The sequence below is a fragment of the Delphinus delphis genome, chromosome 4, assembly GCF_949987515.2.
Source record: "Delphinus delphis chromosome 4, mDelDel1.2, whole genome shotgun sequence".
In the NCBI taxonomy this organism is placed as follows: domain Eukaryota; kingdom Metazoa; phylum Chordata; class Mammalia; order Artiodactyla; family Delphinidae; genus Delphinus; species Delphinus delphis.
In genome coordinates, this window is record NC_082686.1 from 128662966 (window position 1) to 128682751 (window position 19786).

A 19786-nucleotide genomic window follows, 5' to 3' on the forward strand; every position below is an offset into this window, starting at 1 on the left:
AAAAAAAAACACCTTGCAAACTTTGTTGTTTCTTGAGGACCAAGAACTGTAACCAGCTCCATTTAATGGATAGTCGTGACTGGGCACCAAAAAGTCAGACTCTCTTGAAAACACCAACAAAGGACTATATTTAGCTCTGAGCTCTCCGCCTAAATTCCTTATTTTTTCACTCTTAGCTTCGAAACGACTAGCTTGGGGAAGTGGGAGGAAGGGGGCGGGGGAGCAGCAGAGAAAGAACAGCTGTGCCTCCGCCTCTCAACTCAATCTCTATAAATAACCAATCACGAGCGGAGGCTACTTTTTAGCCAATGAAGCAGCCCAAACTGATAAAACCTTGGCAGTAGCCAATGGGAGAACACTCGAGGGTGTGAGATTTGCGCCCCGGGGCCAATGGGTCCTGAGTCTGGGAGAGGTAATCTGAGCTGGAGTGTGGGTGTGTGGTGCACAATCTTCCTACTTCCAAGCCCCAAAACCTGCTCTGCCCACTGAGCATGCCCTGACTAGCTGCGGGCGCCGCCGCCGCCGCTTCTGGATCGGGCTGTGATCCGCTCTCCGGGTTTTGGCCACAGCTGAGTGGGGAGGTGGGTGGGGCCCGCCGAGTCCCAGCCCGGAGACCAATGTGGTCACTAGACGCTGCACCTTCCCTCGTGGGGACAGGGTTTCAGACCCAGTGTTCCTCTTTTCTTTGTCCGAGGGATGAAGTACGAGAAGAGTCGGCCAGAGAAGGCCGGGTAGAAAGGGCCGCGCCTTGAGTGGGGGAAGATGCTCCGCCTGCCAGTCATACCCCCAAATGTCCTTTGGGTCTCGGTCCCGGGATGCACACCAGCCGGCCGGCCGGGGAGTGGAGTCCACGAGCTTTGGATAAAGGGAGGTGGCAAGAGGCCAGCCCACCCCAACCCCGGGGTGGCCCGCCGCGCCCACCCGCTTCTCGCAGAGCCGGGACCCCTATGCACTAACCCCAAAGCCGCGAAAAGAAGACGGTCTTCGTCCTCCCACTGGCGCTCTCCCAGCCGGTCTCTTAACACCCACACACACCTCCCCCCCCTCCCACACACATTTCTTCTCCGGCTCCTAGACTAACGCCTATCGCGAATCCGCTAGTCCTGAATCAAATCTCGAGCCCCACCCACAGCCCCACCCCCGCCCGGCCCTCCGGAAAACCAGGAGCGTGGGATCCGGCGGGCGCGGCCGGCGGCGGCGCACTGGGCATGCTCGCCGGGGCGGGGAGAGCTGGGCTGCGCGCGGCGAGTAGGAAGCCCTCGCCCCGCGGAGGCTGCGGGAGAGAGCTCGATGGGCCGCGGCGGTGGGCGCACGATCTGCGGGGACTCATGCCACGCGCGTCCCGGCCCGGCGCGCAATTAGCAGCCGCCTCCGCAGCCCGCCGCCGCCGCCTTCTCGCCTTCCTGGGCTGCCGCGGCGAGAAGCTGCAGTCCTTGCCTCGCACCGGCTGCCGGCATTGTCCTCCCGCTCCGCCGCCCAGGCTGCCGCTGCCGCCGTGGGCTGCTGCGGGGCCCCGGACCCGCGCCGCAGGGACGCGCTGCCGCTGCAGGTCGGCCCCCGGTCCCCGCTTGGTGGTTTCCGCGCCTTGCGCTCCTCTGCCATCCTCTCCTTAGTTTTTCCTGCGAAGCTGAGGACGGGGAGAAGTCCAGCCGCCAAGCCCAGCCTTCCTCCGGCGTGCAGCCCCGACGGGGCCGCGGCTGGCGCGGTAAGAGCGCCGACGGAGCCATGAGAGAGTACAAAGTGGTGGTGCTGGGCTCGGGCGGCGTGGGCAAGTCCGCGCTCACCGTGCAGTTCGTGACCGGCTCCTTCATCGAGAAGTACGACCCCACCATCGAGGACTTCTACCGCAAAGAGATTGAGGTGGACTCGTCGCCGTCGGTGCTGGAGATTCTGGACACGGCGGGCACGGAGCAGTTCGCGTCCATGCGGGACCTGTACATCAAGAATGGCCAGGGCTTCATCCTCGTCTACAGCCTTGTTAACCAGCAGAGCTTCCAGGACATCAAGCCCATGCGGGACCAGATCATCCGCGTGAAGCGGTACGAGCGCGTGCCCATGATCCTGGTGGGCAACAAGGTGGACCTGGAGGGCGAGCGCGAGGTTTCGTTCGGCGAGGGCAAGGCCCTGGCCGAGGAGTGGAGCTGCCCCTTCATGGAGACGTCGGCCAAAAACAAAGCCTCGGTGGACGAGCTGTTCGCCGAGATCGTGAGGCAGATGAACTACGCGGCTCAGCCCAACGGCGACGAGGGCTGTTGCTCGGCCTGCGTGATCCTCTGAGGCGCCCGCGGCTGCCGCGCGCCGGCCGCGCTCTGCGCACAAAAGCCAAACGCACCCGATTCTTCTAAATGTGATTTCTCTTCTTGCTTTGAGATTGGAGACGACTTTGCATCAGCCGGGGTGTCCCGGGAGCCCGGCTGGCCGCCGTGGCCGCGTCCCCTTCCTCTGACCCGTGTCCGAGGGGGTGTCCCGTCAGGACCATCCGAGACCCGGTGGAAATGTGGCTCTTTGCAGCATGTACGTTTCTCATTGATTTTGGTTGACGCATATTTCCCCATTGAAGCAGCCGTTGCGGCGCAGTATGGCAGCTTGACAGCGGCAAGCGAAAGTTTCAGCCTGGAAAAAAAATGGGGTGGGGGAGGAAGAGGATGGGGAGAAGGTGGAAAAGGGGGAATTCTTTTTTTTTTTTTTTTCTTTCAACAACCGTTTTTCTAGTTCCAAGTTTTAAATACACGGAAGGAAGTCCGGGAGAACCAAATGAAGGAGCAGGATGAGAGGAAGAAACTTTTGTTTTTTCCTTGTTTTCCAGGAGTAGCTGGAAATTAAGATCGGGTTCCTTTTCTGCCAGCTTGGAAGGGCAACCCCGTGACTGCGATTCTGAGGATGTCTATGCAAAGTTGGATTCTTGTTACAGTATATCCAATCTGAAGTATTGCACATCTGAACTGGGACTGTTAACACTGATGCCAATACAGTGTGGGGTGCCAGAAAGTGTCTGCTGATATTTGTGGAAAAAAAAAATCTATTTTGTTTACCTACTGTATCAAAGGGGAGTCTGGGGGAGAACGGTAGTATTTTTTTTTTTTTTTAATCAGCTGTGAAAAAAAATGTTACAGATCTGCACATTTTTGTGTGTACTGTTGTGTGTGTGTTTGTTTGTTTGGTTTTTTAGATTTAGCTTTTTTGTTCTTATTGGTTGGCAGTAACAAGGTGTTGATGACTAGCTCTTTAAAATACAGTACAAGGACTTCATAAATGTGATTCAGGGCCCCCAGCACCCCTGTGTCTGCAGAGTGCCTTCAAAACTCAGCTGTTCCAGCCGGTGCCAACCTGTGAACTTCCCACCAGATCCCAGAATCTGCTATTCCCCCCAAACCACTTCCCAGTTTCCTTTCAGTAATCTTCCTGAAGGAGCCAGGACAATAGGGCCTGTTGTTTGGTGAATTTCTTTTATTATTTCCTTTTAAATGTAATTTACTTGTCTTGCAATGGTTTTTTTTTTTTTTTCTTTTTTAAATTTTTTGCTTCATTTTGTTTCAATGTTCAGGTATTTAGCTCCCCTTTTATATAATTTTTTTTTTTAATGTTTGGTTTTCTGTTATAGGGTGTTCCTCCAGAAGCAAAGAGCAAAATTTTACTGTTGTGATGTACTGAGAGAATTCTAACAATTTGTAATTTCTAATTCCAGACACACGTTTAATCATTGTCTCTTCATTTTAAGATTTTTAATACAAACATCATTTTTAAAGAAACAAATCCAAATTATTGTTTGTGTTTCTGTGTTTCATATTCAGTGATTTAATACAGTATCATGATTGAGGTGGACAGGGGCAGGTACATGGTGCCCTCAAGAGTGGTTTGTTGAATTTTGAAGAGAGAAGTGTCTCAGTGACAAGTTGGGTGACATTACTCCCAACTCCTTAAATAATGGAAAAAAATCATCAAAGTCTAGGAAGCCCTGGGGTATGGTGATAACCCTCTGACTATAAGATGAGCTGGATATTGAATCTGTTCTGCTGACTTGGAATAGTTTATTTCTCTAGGAAGGGGAGAAACCAACTGCTAAGACTGCCTTAGATCTGGGAGAGTAACCATCCACCTGGTCAGACAGGGTAGTGCTTTTAATTTTCTTTTTTCTTTCTTCCTTTATTCTTCTTTAGTTGTGTTTTGTTTTGTTTAAAACACCTATCCAGTTGAAAGCATGTTTGGGGAAGATGATTTTCAATTCTGAAGTCATACCTTGTAGTGTGTTCTGCAGTACATTTGTATGGGTTGTGGACAGTATCTCAACCCTTTTGAGGCTTTGATTAGGAAATAGATCATTAGATTACAAAAGAAGAGAAAAAGAAAAAACTAAGACAAGCCTCTTGCTCTCATTACACTGTGCAGTTTGTGGACCATTTTGACCTCATGAAATTTTCCTTCTAACAGCAGGAGGCAGTGTGAGCTTTTGATTTTGTATTTTATTTTTCCTAAGGGCCACTTTACTAATATAATCTCCATAGAATAAAAGAAGGTGTATAACTGTATATATCAAGAGCACTTGATATATCTTAGGTCCATGAAGTGTAGATGAAGTCTTTTGAAGGGTCTTTTGACAAAGGGATTTATTCTGTTGAGGAAGCCAAAAGAAATTACAGGCCACAGGTTTTTTTAAAGCTGTATTAACATATCTTGCCTTAAAATATTGTGTCCGTTGCCCAGGTGACATCTCAGAATTCCAGCACAGAGAAGGAATAGGGAATTCTGTCTGGGTTTGGTCCTAAGGCCGTTTCTTTCACTCTTGATCTCACTTAAGTTTAGTATCAAACTCAGAAGGCAATGTATATATGCTAAATATAGAAATTAGGAGAAACTATTCAAACTTAGGCTTTGCAAAGATTCATTCTTGCATTTGTGTAAATTTAGTTGATTCAGTAGCTCTAAAGTGTTGAAAATTCTTAAGACATATATCAAGTACTATATAAAGGAGTCTTTAAAAGGCATTTAGTGACTGTTTCTTATAGTTTTGTTTTGGTTTTTTGGAAGCCTTTTTTTTTTTTTTTTTCCTTGCGGTACGCGGGCCTCTCACTGTTGTGGCCTCTCCCGTTGCCGAGCATAGGCTCCGGACGCGCAGGCTCAGCGGCCATGGCTCACGGGCCCAGCCACTCCGCGGCACACGGGATCTTCCCGGACCGGGGCATGAACCCGTGTCCCCTGCATCGGCAGGCGGACTCTCAACCACTGCGCCACCAGGGAAGACCTTTGGAAGCCTTTTGACATAAAATGCTGGCAAGTATCTAACTAACTTAAGAAATGTATATACTCCTGACAGGGAATTTTTGAAAATGGGAAATTGGAAATGAAATAGGTTGCTGGGTGCATTAATCATCTTCACACAGGATTTAGTCACTTACATGACTAAATTCTTTATCGGTCTGGGATGGCAAGGCAGAAGATTTTAATATACTTTTACTGAATACTGTAAAATAAATGCTTTCTGGATTCTCAACGAAAGCAACTTTGTGTGTACCCCTGGAGCAGGAAAATAGTATTGAATCTTGTAGCCTTCTCCAATATTTTCTTGATGAAATTGAGAGAAATTAGAAACATTGTTTTTAAGAATATGTCAGTTTATTTGGCTAGTAAGAACCCCTTCTAGAATTATGGTGTGACGAGATAAGAGCGTTTGTTTCCCTGGAAAAGTTGGGCTGACTTAAGAGTGTCAAAGGAAGTGAGAGAGGGAGGGAGGGAGGAGTTTGTTGTAAGGCAATCACCTGTCAAAACAAACTGGGTGGAAAAGAAACCTTTATCTTGGGGAGCAAAAGTTAACTTTTTAATTTGACCCCTGCTAGTTTTTAACAGCTTTTCCTTTTGGTCCCTGACAGTCATCCAAGCTTTATGTCATCTTAAAGGATTATTTTTGTCCTCCTTTTGTAATAGCCTCAGAAAAGTTGAAGGTATCATCTGAAAGTCTAACATTTTTGTATTTGGGAGTTATGGTTCTTAGGTACAACAATGTCCACCTTAACTGCTGAAATAGACTCCACTGAATCACATTTTAGGACCAGATCTATTTAGGATTAGACTTCTTTCAGTGTATGAGGCTTTATGCTTCCTGATTTGTTAACCTTTCCTATAGGTGCGAATCCTAAAATGCCCCATTGATTCAAATTATTCAGGTAGTTTTGTTTTCGCCAGCATGTTATTGCACCCCCTTTTGATTTATATTCATGTTTCTCAGAGATGGGATGGGAAAGTGAGAGAACACTATGTAGCAGCTGGTCTTGAGAAATAGATACAAAATGCCTGTACCTTAACTGTCATCAAAGGATCTATTTACTTTTCACAACAGCTAGAATAAGCCCCCTACTTATAAATATGAGGGTTTAATTTGGAGATCACCACCATGAGTTAAAGTGGTATCAAACATTTGTTGCAGTGTCTACTTAATTGGGAAAACTTTCTAATGTCAATTTTGTCCTGATGAAAATGTAGCAAAGTTTTAAGTACTGTATAATAGAATACGGTAAGTTTGATTATGATATTTTACTCAGACTACTGAGAATAATTAAATGCATTTAATTGAACATGGTGCTAGTTCTAGAAGATACGTTTGATCTAATTAATGACAGTAGGATTTTGATAGTTGGAGAAGGCTTTAGGGATCATCTAGTCCAGAGGATCTCAAACTTGACCATATATCAAAATCACCTGGAGGTAAAAACAAGTCATGCTAAGCTCTTCCTATAGTTTCTTATTCAGTGTATCTGGATACGACCTCATAATTTTCATTTCTAACAAATTTCCAGGTGATGCTGATAGAGCTGTTTCAGGGACCACATTTTGAGAACTGATGATGATCTGGTCCAAACTCCAAATGAGTACTGAGAGCTACCTAGATATTTAGGGACACAGACTTAAGACCCGTGTCACACGTTTAGAGTGCTGCCTACCACAAAGTCATGGAATAATCTTGACTGAATTCTGTAGCTATTGAGGACATATGCCAGTTACACTAAGAATGTTAAACTGGAGTGTGAACGGGGAAGCCACATTGCTGACTGAGTGACCATGTTCACATTAGTATGTGAATAATTGGGTTCTGGTTTTCAGTATTCAGAAGGTAACAAAAGTGAATAAATGATTAGAATAGGGGTGTGGCCTAAATAATCAGAATCAACATTTTCTCTCAAAAAATTATTTTGAAAAATCTTTGATAAAGGGAACACTTTTAGGTATTTGTCTTCTCTTACTTCAAGATTAAAAGGCAAGAATTTTAGATTTTTATGATTCCTAGTAAGTATTTATAAAAGTTATATTTGAGAATTTAAATCTTCAGGTCATAGTAGGCACATGTGTGTGTCAACATGTATATGTGTGTGTGTGTCAATACATACATTCAGTTTCTTAGCCAGACTTTCCAGGAATCAGTCGATTCAATGGCATTTAGTTCTATAGTTATCCATCCTGACAATGAACAGCATAGAACGGTGCGGTGCATTTGTTTCATTACACGTCTTATCTTTTGGAATGGTGAGTGTTGATCTATTTTGTAAATTGGAGGGGGCAGCTATTTATATTTTTCCTTTGGTATTAAACAGAAATCTCTGAGGAAATGTTTTTCTTAAAATAGAGTAGGAAGTACATGCTTTTTTGTCCAATTGACTAAACTTGCTATTTTTTAAACATTATCTGGCAAAATTATGTGTGCCTAAGTTTATCAGAGGTTTGAAGATGTGTGGTTGGTTTATTTGTGGTAATTGTGCAAATACAGCAAAAACATTTTTTTTTAAAGTAGAAAATATTGATGTGCTGAGAATACAAGTACCCAAAAAGGCCCAAGATTATTCCTTGATTGTTAAGAAGATGGTTACAGGGACTTCCCTGGCGGTCCAGTGGTTAAAACTTTGCCTTCCAATGCAGGGAACATGGGTTCAGTTCCTGGTTGGGGAGCTAAGAAACCACATGCCTCACAGCCAAAAAACCAAGACATAAAACAGAAGCAGTATTGTAACAAATTCAATAAAGACTTTAAAAATGGTCCACATCAAAAAAAAAATATTTTTTTTTAAAAAAAAGAATACGGTTACAGTGGAAATTGGTAGACATAGGAGAAACTGATTTATTCATTATTCAGCAAGCATTTATCGAGCATATACTGTTAGCTGTGGTGTAAGGACTAATCCTGAAATAGGCAGAAGCCAGGCAAGAGAGCAATAGTTTTGTGCTTTTATCACAATAAGCTGTGAGAATAGCATATATTAAACAGTAGGAGTACGTGTAAAAGCAGTTACCTGTGCCATCAGTTATAATAGAATCCTGTGTGTCTGTCTGGCAGGCAATAGAATAGGTAAAATTTGTTAAAAATTGGAACTTTACTTTGAAAGGTATGTGGATATTGCACATAAAAATGGATCCCGTGAGGTTTAAGTAACTAATAGTTGTTTTGTTGCATGTGGAGCTGTGTAGTTTTGTGAATCATTTCCAACTAACTTTTTGAGATTAGCTAAAATCGAATATTTAGAAATAAGTCAGTTTACTTTTATATTTTCATGTCAAAGGGAGGAGGGGAAATAGACCTATGAAATTTGTTCAGTGTTTTTATATTTTTCTTTTATGAGGAAACAAGGGAAGGACAATTTAGGTTATATTCTTAAAGAAAGAAGCAACTGTTGGCATAAGGTTATTTTGGGCTCCTCATGTAAAGAAGATTCAGGGTAGAGTACTTCTTTTGAAAAAGATAATCTCCTAAAAATGAGTGTGCCAAAGAATTAAGCTATTTTAAGTTTGCTAAGCTTATAGTTATTTTATACAGAAGCTCTTGCTCTCAAGCCTTTAGTGCTTATTGAAGAAGGCAGCCAGCTCAGAGAAAGAAATGTTGGGCAACAAACTATTTATAAGAAGTAGCTATAATAGCAATTATTGTAAAACCATATGAACTAAAGGGAGTTGTGATTGTTAACCTCCTGCAGTTTGCAAAATGATCTCTAGTGACGTTTGTGTAGAATATCTCATGAATTTAACAACATGCTTTTTAAATGTAAAAAGTCACAGAATTACAGAGAGAATAGTTCATCTGAAAGTACTTCATTGTTTATTTTTTTAAAAAATCTGATTATTATTGAACCATTTATGAGATGAAAATTTATTATAGTTTTATAGCTAAAGTAGGGGGTCTTCATGTTTTACATCTGACCACTTATAAAAAGGTTTCAAAATTTGGGTTAAGTCATGAACCCAGAATATTTTAACGTTATTTAATATTTGTATATTAATATATTTCAAAAATATTCTTTTTAAAGGCTAACATTATATTGAATTATATCTCTTTCAAGAAAAGAGCCTGTAGAGATCTGTTCTAGTACCAGCATAATTTTATAAGAACATATATATCAATAACATATTTTAAAATATATTTTAGATAGTTTTGCATTTACATTTGTAAGTAGGTAAGGAGAATTGCAAGTATATCTCTAAGTTTGATTTCAACATCATTCAGCATCTAGTAGAAAGTTTGATTTCAACATCATTCAGCATCTAGCCTTGAGGTGGGAGTTCTTTACTCTGAGTTTGGTTATCTTAGCTTTACTTTATCATATTACCTGTTATTTTTCTTTTTTGTATATCATTTCATTTCTCTACCTCAGCTTTATGTAAATGGTTTTCTCTGTCACATATGTAATCCGTATTAATCGATAAAAAAAAAATCTAAGAACTGCTTAACTGATGGCTATATAAATGTGTTTTCTGTGTAATAGTGTAAAGGGAAAAGTATTTTTCACACTGTTTGAGGGCCAGACTGAAACAAAGCCAACTAGTTAGAGAAGATTGCCTACTAAACAGATATTACCTTTCGGTGTCGGCATAACCTTTGCATTTCATTTTTAAAACTGATAAGGGAAATTTTTAAAAACTGAATTCAATCGTAGGAATATTCATTTTCATATACTTACAAAAGCCTAAAAATATTTCCAGGCCATCTTTTCTTCTTTACTAATCTTTTGCTGAGGTCAAAAAATGAGAAATAACCCATACACTCTCTTTGAGAGAATCTTATACCTTGAAAGGCAGGGGCAACAATAAACAAAAACTTAATCTGAAGGGCAAAACTGTTCTTATACATTTTATACATTTTTATACAAACCTCCTTTCATTTTGTCACTGAGGAAGCACAAATAGTAATGAGGGCAAGGGAATATTTTCCTTAATCATTCTGGCAGCATTCAGCAGGCGGGCTGGGTACTGTTTGCCGAGGCAGGAGAGTGTGATACAGAGCTGAGAAGGCAATCACTGCAGGCTGAGGTGGAATCCTTCCTCAGCCCACACCTTCATTCCTGCGTTCCTACAATCCTAGAGGATTTCCTGCGTCCAGGTTTGTGATTCATTGTATGTAATGCAGGATTTACTGAGGCTTAGGGCTGCTGCTGGCCAAAGGTGAAGAAGCCTGTGGGATGGCGCGATAATTCTCCTGTAATAAATTCCACTCTAACTCAGGGTTGCTCAACCTCAGTACTATTAATATTTGGGGCTGGATAATTGTTTTTTGTGGAGCACTGTCTTGTGTGTTTCAGGATGTTTAGCAGCATCCCTGGCCTCTACCCACTAGATGCCAGTAGCACCCCTTCCCATCCCAGTTGTGACAACCAAAAATGTCTGCAGACGTTGCCTACCATTTGGGGGCGGGGGGAGTGGGGGGCGTTGCGGCTTAACAGCCCCTGGTTGAGAACTACTACTCAACTTGGCTGGTGTATTTGGAGGAGACATAAGCCAGAGGGGAGAGGGGTTGAACCTAGGAGCAGTTAAGATATTCCTTACTCCAGGAAAGCACTGTAATCAATGCTTCTCTTTTAAAATATCAGTGTTCTCTATTATACTTGGGACAATATCACTTTGATCAGCTCATTAAAATCCACACATAAGAGAAAATCTCAGGGATTGAGTTTTTTGGCGATTTAATCCAAAAGGATGGTGTGCTCTGGTTGGGGTGATGAACTCTAATGGTCAGAGCGTACCTCAGGGCATGCTGATAACTAAGTAGAGGAACCTAGAAGGGAGGTCAAGGGCATCAGTGTTGCAGTTTTGGGGAGGCCCCTTAAACCTCCAGTAGGAGACATCTGGAAGGTTTTCAGCCTCACCCAGCTTTCTCCACTCACAGTCTCTTTCCAGTTAATCCAGGCCCCTATTCCCCATCTGGACTCCTCACTTTGGGGTAGAAAGGATGCATTTTATGCATCCCATCCCTCCTTATTTTCACTTTTGCAATTCCTCCCTCCTTCCCCCTTTCTTCCTTCCTTCTGTCCAGGGCAGACCCATACTGCTTAACTGCACACACCTACCTGTGCCCAGATCACTCCACCAGGCTGTCAAGAAGGGGGCAGCAGAGGCAGTAGTGATTGCCTCAGTAATGAAGTGCCTCTGGAATCTCGCAGTCTCTAGCCAGCAGCAGACAAGCTGTGGCTGCCAACTCCTGAAACACTGCGTTAAGGACTATCCTGTCAGCAAGTTCCTGAACGTGGAATTAACTCAATGACCATGGACTTTTACTCCGTCATGATTGTTTTTGTTCTTAAGTTTTAAATGAAACAGATATCTTAAAATCTGTGTAATATACTTCTAAAAGCTTTAAGCAACCAGAGACCCTACCTGGTGGGACAATTGTGGTTCTACATTTCACAGGGGGAACATTTGGAAATCTTTCATTCCTCGTAAGTAGGAGAGGTAACAGCTTTGTAACTGAGGGATAACCATCTCCAAGCCCATCAAAAGATTCGAAAATTCACCCTTTTGTTTGATTAATTACCATTTGACTACTATTCGGGGGAAAAAAGATAGTAAGTTTTTTTTACAGTACTATCCTGAAAGCTCTCCAGTTTATATTTTATAGCGAAATTACTAACAATTACTAACAATTTTCCTTTTTAACTCTTTCCTCAGAAAAGTAGCACTTCATGAATAGAAAAAAGCATGTATGTGAATTATCGAAAAGTCGTATCATAATTGTTTGGATTTATCATGATGGTGGTGATTTGGCAAAATATTTACCCGCTTAATTACAAGTAATATTGATTTGTATTAGCCTAGGGAAATATCAAAAATACATGCACAATAGGACTAGAGTGCTTTTTCGGTGTTAACAATTTTGGAGAATTTTACACATTTCTATGTATAAACACATAGATAACACATCAGAAGTAAATATACAAAAAGTTGGCCTCCTCGAAAGTATTTTTGTTTAGTCATTTTAACATGTTTTTAAAAATTCTGTGATGAAAATTATCAGAATGATAACAGTGTCATTCAGTGAGAATCGCCAGTTTTCATGTTAAAAATTTTTAAGACCACCTAGGTTATCTTTTTCTTACTGCCCAAGCCTGGCCCACTCTGACTTTTGAGAACACAGCCTTTGATTTGCCAGAGAATATGAAGAGTTTCTGTAGAAACTCATTGTAGACTCTGAGAATATGAAGAGTCTACAATGAATTCCAAATGGACTTTAAAGTATTACATATCAGAACTTCAATAGATGACAGGAATCTGATTTTTACATTCTTAGTATCAGAGTACAAACTTTGTATAGCGTGGGTTTCATTAAGCAGTAAAACATTTCATCATAAATAATCAGATAATGACTGTTGTAGAGGAAGTGAGTGAATTTTATAATTGCTATCAATATCATGCCATTGAAATTTCATTAAGTTTGTGAAACGGGTATTTTCTTGGCTATTCTTTACGTGAGTTTTAGAGTAAAAATGAAATCTCTGTAAATTTGTTATTTAAAAAATTGATCTTTTGGAGTATTTTTCTCTTGGTATTATTCTTAAAAATACTATAGTTGACCTGAATAGAGTTGAAGCTTTTGCCCCAAATACTAAATTAAGGTTCCCATAGCAACCATAATTTACCCTCTTATACAACTCCCTGTTTCATGCCATGGTTAATATATGCAGTATAACTCTAACTTTCACCTTTCCTTAGACTAAGTGTTTGGTTTCCAGGACTAGAAGGTGGAGGAAGGTGGGGAGTGATACTGTGTTTGTAGAATCTGCGGATTGAGAACAGGAGGATTGCCAAGTAATAGAAGAAGGATTTGCTTAGGATTTCAGTCATGATATTTTACTGTGTTTTGAATCAGAAAAAAAAACATATTAAACTGAGCATTTAAATTCATGATGTATAGTATGCATGAATGAAGTTTCTTAACTGACATTATAGATCTTGAATTAGAATCTCAAAAAATAATTATCAGCACATTTTTTAACTTACTTGATTAGAATACTGTATTATAAGATGATATACCCTTATTTTATTTTAAGGACATAGTCATCTGCAAACTGTGAAGAATGCATTCATGTAGTCAGTTAAATATGGAGCACCAAATAACTACTGTACCAAGAATTAGATACCATCTGTGCCTTCCTTATATTTAATATGTTCTTACATTGAATTTTACTGTTGATTTTCTCCACTAGAAGGCAAGTCTATAAGGTTAAGGGCTCATCCTGTTATCCTCAGTGCCTAGAACAGTGCGTGTCATGAATCAATAGTATTTGTTGAAGCAGTGAATGAACAATTAGTCACAAGGGGAAAGGAAGTCAGTTTGACTACAATGCTAAAAATAGGTCACAATAACTAGAAAAGTTGGAATATTTCAAAGTTCTGCATCAATTGCAGGCAAATATTATAGAATGAAATTTGTGGCCTGTTCTTTTATTCATCAGTTCTTAAATTTATAGCTTGGAATGGCAGTGCTATTATAGTGTTAATGGGACTTAAATTTTCTGTAAAGTTATCAGAAGCAAAGTTAAAAGAGTTCTAGAACTTTTAGGAAATTAGTATATTGTGTTATAAACCTTTGCCCTGCTCTGCATTGGTTTTCCAAATGCAGGTATGCCTTGGTTTATGCAGTGGATATGATTTGGGAAAAAACTGTGTATAAAAATTGAATCATATATAAGATACACAAAAAAACCTTACTATTTAGTGGACCCACCGTTGAATCATTCAAAAGCAGATAAATTATTATAGTACAAATAACCACTAGCTAAGAATTTGAATTTGTGTTATCACACACTAGATTTTATGTTAGAAATTTGTTTCTTAAATTATTTTTTAAATTTGAACACAGAATTCTATTTTTTCCAAATGGCAGGCTCTTATTAGTAGTGCTTACCTTAGTCATGCTTGTCTAGATTGTTTCTACTCTGTGACTTGATTGCTCACCCCTGTGTCTTCCCAACTTATTTGCTGAAACTCAGGTCTACCAGGACTTAGAGTATTTTTGAATAACCACTCCTAAATTAGAGTTGCTTTCTAAGCAATAGTTTTAACTTTTCAAGAAACTCATAATAAGTTTGAGAGAGAACCTAGAAAGATGGAAACTGGTTTTTCATATTATAATATTTCATAAAGAATTTAATTTCTTTATTATCCTTAAGATTTTTAAGAAGTTTGTGATGAGAGATGCCATTTAGAAAAAGAATAATAAAAAGGATAAATTATATTGTGCCTAGTAAAGACTGGTAGTAATAAATATTCCCATTTAGAAAAATAGGTTACATATAAATATAATATAGGTTATAAACATGTAAGTGTATCTACTCTATCCTTGTTTCAGACTTCCTGTTACATTTTTAAGAAAATCTTATAATTTATCTAATTCTTTATGCTCGTTAGCTCCACAAGCAGGCATCCCTGTGCCCAGTGGGGTTTGCTCTGCGGCAGCGGTTCTCAAAGTAGGGGCCCCAGACCAGCAACATCAGCCTCACCTTGTTAAAAATGCAGATTCTCAGGTCCCAACTCAGACCTACTCTATCAGAAACTCTAAGGGCGGGGCTGAACAATGTGTTTTAATGCACATTCCACATGCTTTTATCCATAATAAAGTTTGAGAACCACTGTTCTATGGGATATAGGAAGGAAAACCTGTTATGATTGGTGCCCGTTTTTGTTGGAAAGATAAGACATATACACAAATAACAGTAACAGCAGGGTGACAATGAGAAAAGGGTGGCATTCACCTTAAAATAGTCCTAGATAGGACTTTCCTGGTGGCACAGTGATTAGGAATCCGCCTGCCGATGCTGGGGACACAGGTTTGAGCCCTGGTCCAGGAAGATCCCACACACTGCAGAGCAGCTAAACCTGAGCCACAACTACTGAGCCTGCGCTCTAGAGCCCACGAGCGACAACTACTGAGCCCGTGAGCCACAACTGCTGAGCCCACGTGCCACAACTGCTGAAGCCCGCCTGCCTAGAGCCTGTGCTTGGCAACAAGAGAAGCCACTGCAATGAGAAGCCAGCGTGCCGCAAGTAGAGAAAGCCCGCGCGCAGCAACGAAGACCCAACGCAGACAAAAATAAATAAATTAATTAATTAAAAAAACTAGTCGTAGATAAATTGGAATTGGAATTCGCGAAGAAGAGATTACTGTGGAGCAGATATCCCCAATCATTCATTCATTATTGAAATATTATAGGTGCTGGGGCTCAGTAAGACATAATACTTGACTTATTAAATATTTAAGTTCATAAATAGGTGATTCTACTTGCTAATTACCTCACAACTAGAAGAAACTTAAGAGATCACGTAATCCGACTTGAGAGCGCATCAGAATCATCTGGATGGCTTGTTAAAACACATACTGCTGAAACCCAGTATTCCTAATTCAGTAAATACAGGGTGGGGTGTGGGAAGCAATATTTCTAACAAATTCCCAGGTGGCACTGATGCTGCTTGTCTTCAACTTGGTAATCACTGACATGGTCAGTAACTTCAAGTTAAAGCTGGTAATACTAGGGCCCAGAAATGTGACTTGCCCAACAAAAGTTAGCTAATGCCTAAGATGGACGTAAAACGAGGTTGCCAGTTCCTAGTTCAATAGAACCTCCACTGCAGACTGCCTTTGAGACAACCCTTGAAGAGAGGATGCTTGCTTGACCTCACAGTGAGTCTAAGAACAACTACAGGAGTAAAGAATTGATAACTTGATGATACTTCATCTGATTCTTGTTTAAATTATAACTTCTTATTCCAGAATCAGCCCATGTTCATGACATCTACAGTCTCAATTCTGAACCACCAAGCATTCTGTTTTGTGTATGGGGATCTGATCTGTATATAAAAGTAATATTTGAATCACAGTATCATTTCAAAAAGGCAGTTCTAAAACTTACTAATATTATCTTCCTGATAATAGGGGCTTCTCAGGACAAAAGATCTTCTATTACAAAAGCACTTTCCTCTGTAGTAGCTCTCTGTTAGATGACTGGTTGTGGAGCTAACAAAAAACTTACCATCTTCATTGAGAGTAAGGAATGAAAATATGTACTGGGAGACAATTAATGGAGATAATTCGCCGTGCATTCTTTGCTGATAATTCACTTCTCTTTCAGAAGCATGTGTGCTTTATCCATAGATCCACTATTAATTTCTCTAATTTGTAAATTAGAGAAAATATATTCATCTCCTTTTAAGTGGTGATAAAGATAGATTTTCCCCAAATGTAATTAATCTGCTTTGCATTCTTGAACAATTGTATGAAAAACTCAGACCTCTCAGTACAAATCATGTAATTGTGTTTTAAGAGATAATGTGGGAAAATCAGGCATGGATGAAAATGATATAATCTGAATTGTACTATGACTTCCTCTGAAAATTTCAAAATCTGTTTTTAACTGCCTTCATTTTAAATTGAGTCTTGTAAGAAAACTATTTTGCTGACCTGAAGGCTAGCACTGAGGAAGAACTAGAAATGAAGAAGAGGCATAGCAGCCAGATGGTGTCTTAGCCTCAGCAGATGAATCTATGGATACTGGAGGGATGATTTGCTTCATCCCATTGTGATGAATGGCCTATAAAGGGATGAGAGCATGTTTCAGACACTTATTTCATATATATATATATATTAGTATATAATAATACTAATTTACTACCACTGAATCAATGTTAGCACATAAAGGATAGAGGGAATATCTGTCTCTACTTCTCTGTAGTTAATCTCGTCTTTCTCAACCATTTTGTCAAACAGGGTATAAAAAATGTTCAGACTCCAACGCAGTTAAATCTTAGGCACTTTCACTTGTCACAGTCATCATCCAGTCTCCCAAATTAAAGAACAGCTGTTCAGATTCTCTTGGGTAGGACATGATGAGCCTTATTTCCTACTTCCTGTGGAGCTCAGTTTGAACTATTTCTGATTCTCTAGAACTTCAAGTAATCATCCACTCTTTAAAAGGAGACAAAAACTCAATATTAGTTTCTTGAGTAATTTGGATGACCATTTATTGCTTTCATCCTGAGAACAACTGGTTTATTTTGTTCCTAAATATAGCATTCTTACAATTACATGAAAAAGTTTACTTAGTATACCTGTATTGTATTGTGTTGTTAGAAATAGCATAAAGTTGTTTCTTCCCCCATGAAATAAAGCCAGATAATTGTGTCACCTCTTTCTTTTTTAAATTAATTTTATTTATTTTTTTGGCCATGCCATGTGGCTTATGGGATTTTAGTTCCCTGACCAGGGATTGAACCCAGGCCCTCAGCCGTGAGAGCATGGAGTCCTAACCATTGGACTGCCAGGGAATTCCCTGTGTCACCTCTTTAATAATTAAGAGTTTAATGCCTTCAATAATCCCCCTTAGGTAGAAATCTGTTTTCTAATATAATTGACTCAGTTTCCTGAAATAGGCTTCTTGGGCTCAGAAAAGAAAAAGTGAAGGTTGAGTGAAAGAGAAGAGATATTTTAAACTAAGGGTGAAATATCTGGAATAGATTGTTTTTCTCCTACCTACTTCTCCTAGAAGTGGAGGCTTATGGGAAATTACAGTTCTAAAGGGACTTTCAGCTCTGAATTCTTAGTTTTAAGTATGTATATAGAGTAACTTCATCACTGAATCAACTTAATTTCATTAGTGATAAGCTCTAAGAATCAGATGTTTCTAATATCAGTGTACTAGATTGTTTTACCATCACAGCTCAAAATTTAATATGCACGTAAATCACCCTCAGATATTACTAAAATGCAAGTTCTTACTGAGTAGGTCTGAGATTCTGAGATTCTGACAAGCTCGGTGATGATGCAGATGCTGCCGGCCATGGACCTCACTTTGAGCATCTGGGGTATGAACAATGCAACACATAATTGAGTTTTATAACTATACATCTTGTTCTCTTTCCTATCATTTTTGATTCACATGCAGACAACTTCTCAAGATAAAATAATGTCTCTAGAGTTCAAGGGTTTCATTGTAGAAAAAAGCATAAAAAATTTTTTTCTTCAAGGTAAAGAATTTGGACTTAGGATGGGATATATATTTTTTTCAATAATGGAAACAAGATAGTAAAATTGAAAACTTGGCATCTCTTTTAAATTAAGAAGTTTGAAAATGTGTCTAATTCCTAATGATTCATTTTGACTATACTGAATTCTTCAGTTCTCTTTTAGAAATGAATGTCAGCACTTAGAAATTTAGTGTCACTCAAAATCAGGTTCCATTTTATGAATATTAGTGAGTTTCAAACTAAATTTAATTTTAGAATATGTCTTAAGAGTCTGGATATCAACTAAATATGCCGTGTGGCAGTTTAACTGTTGAATGCACTTTTTTTTTCCTCTTAATAAAATATACATTTGAGGAAATAATAGGAACTCAGAAATCTGTAGTGCTAGAGGAAGAACGACATATTCTATGTCCAATTTACAATTCAATTGTAGGCCAAAAAGCCTCACAGATAAGATTAAGTCTTTAGGTATATTTACTGTATATATTTACTGTATATATCCATGTGGAGATATACATGAAGATAATAAGCATCAATGAAAATTTACAGTTCTTTTAAAGCTGCAGATAGGATTTTGTTCATTACTAACAACACAATTTAAGTCAGTAGAGCTATAGTTGTTTTCATTAATTTACATAAACTCTAAAATTTAGAATCTACATTTTAAATGTTTTTGTAATTAAGAAAGTTATATTTAAAAATAACTTTTCTGGGCTTCCCTGGTGGTGCAGTGGTTAAGAATCTGCCTGCCAATGCAGGTGACACGGGTTCGAGCCCTGGTCTGGGAAGATCCCACATACTGCGGAGCAACTAAGCCCATGCACCACGACTACTGAGCATGTGCTCTAGAGCCCATGAGCCACGACTACTGAGCCCACATGCTGCAACTACTGAAGCCCACACACCTAGAGCCTGTGCTCTGCAACAAAGAAGCCATTGCAATAAGAAGCCCGTGCACCGTAACCAAGAGTAGCCCCCCTGCCACAACTAGAGAAAGCCCACATGCAGCAATGAAGACCCAACGCAGCCAAAAATAAATAAATTAAAAAAAATAATAACTTTTCCATAAAAGCTTAATTTTTATGGCCTGATCAGTACAGCTCATTATATTCCCATGAAAAGATATTTGCTTTTTGATAGAATACTAAAAAATTAATTTTGCATTCAATTTGAGGGTGCATTTAAAAAGACTTTAGTTGTTCCAATATTTAGAATCTAGTTAAAGAGAATGTTTGTGATTGAATTAAATCTCTGTTAGCAGTGTAGGTATATACATATTTTTAATGAGTTATGTAAATCTGTGTTCATTCCTACTAACATATATTGTCTCAATTTTGTATTGGGGGAAATGTTATTTTATATGTCATTGAAATTCTGGGTGGCCCCCTGTGCTTCTGTTGGATTTCTGGCTGATTCATAGACACCTCAAACTATCAACTGCAATGATGAATTGCAGTGGTTTATTTAGCAACTACTATGTGCCAGGTTCTTTACATACATAATCTCATATAAGACTCAGAATAAT

At 39.7% G+C, this 19786-nt stretch overlaps 1 protein-coding gene and 1 long non-coding RNA gene across 2 annotated transcripts in view; both read left to right on the top strand.

The window, feature by feature from the left end:
- LOC132424312 (uncharacterized) overlaps positions 1–19786 on the top strand; it is a 155894-nt gene that overhangs the window by 67720 nt on the left and 68388 nt on the right. The gene's annotated exons all lie outside the window — the stretch shown is intronic.
- Positions 1726–5256, top strand: RAP2B (RAP2B, member of RAS oncogene family). Its single transcript, XM_060011451.2, has one exon. The coding sequence runs from the start codon at positions 1726–1728 to the stop codon at positions 2275–2277; it is 552 nt and encodes a 183-aa protein (XP_059867434.1). The 3' UTR covers positions 2278–5256.

Coding starts and splice junctions, on each gene's coding strand:
- RAP2B (XM_060011451.2), top strand. CDS start 1,726: ATGAGAGAGTACAAAGTGGTGGTGCTGGGCTCGGGCGGCGTGGGCAAG.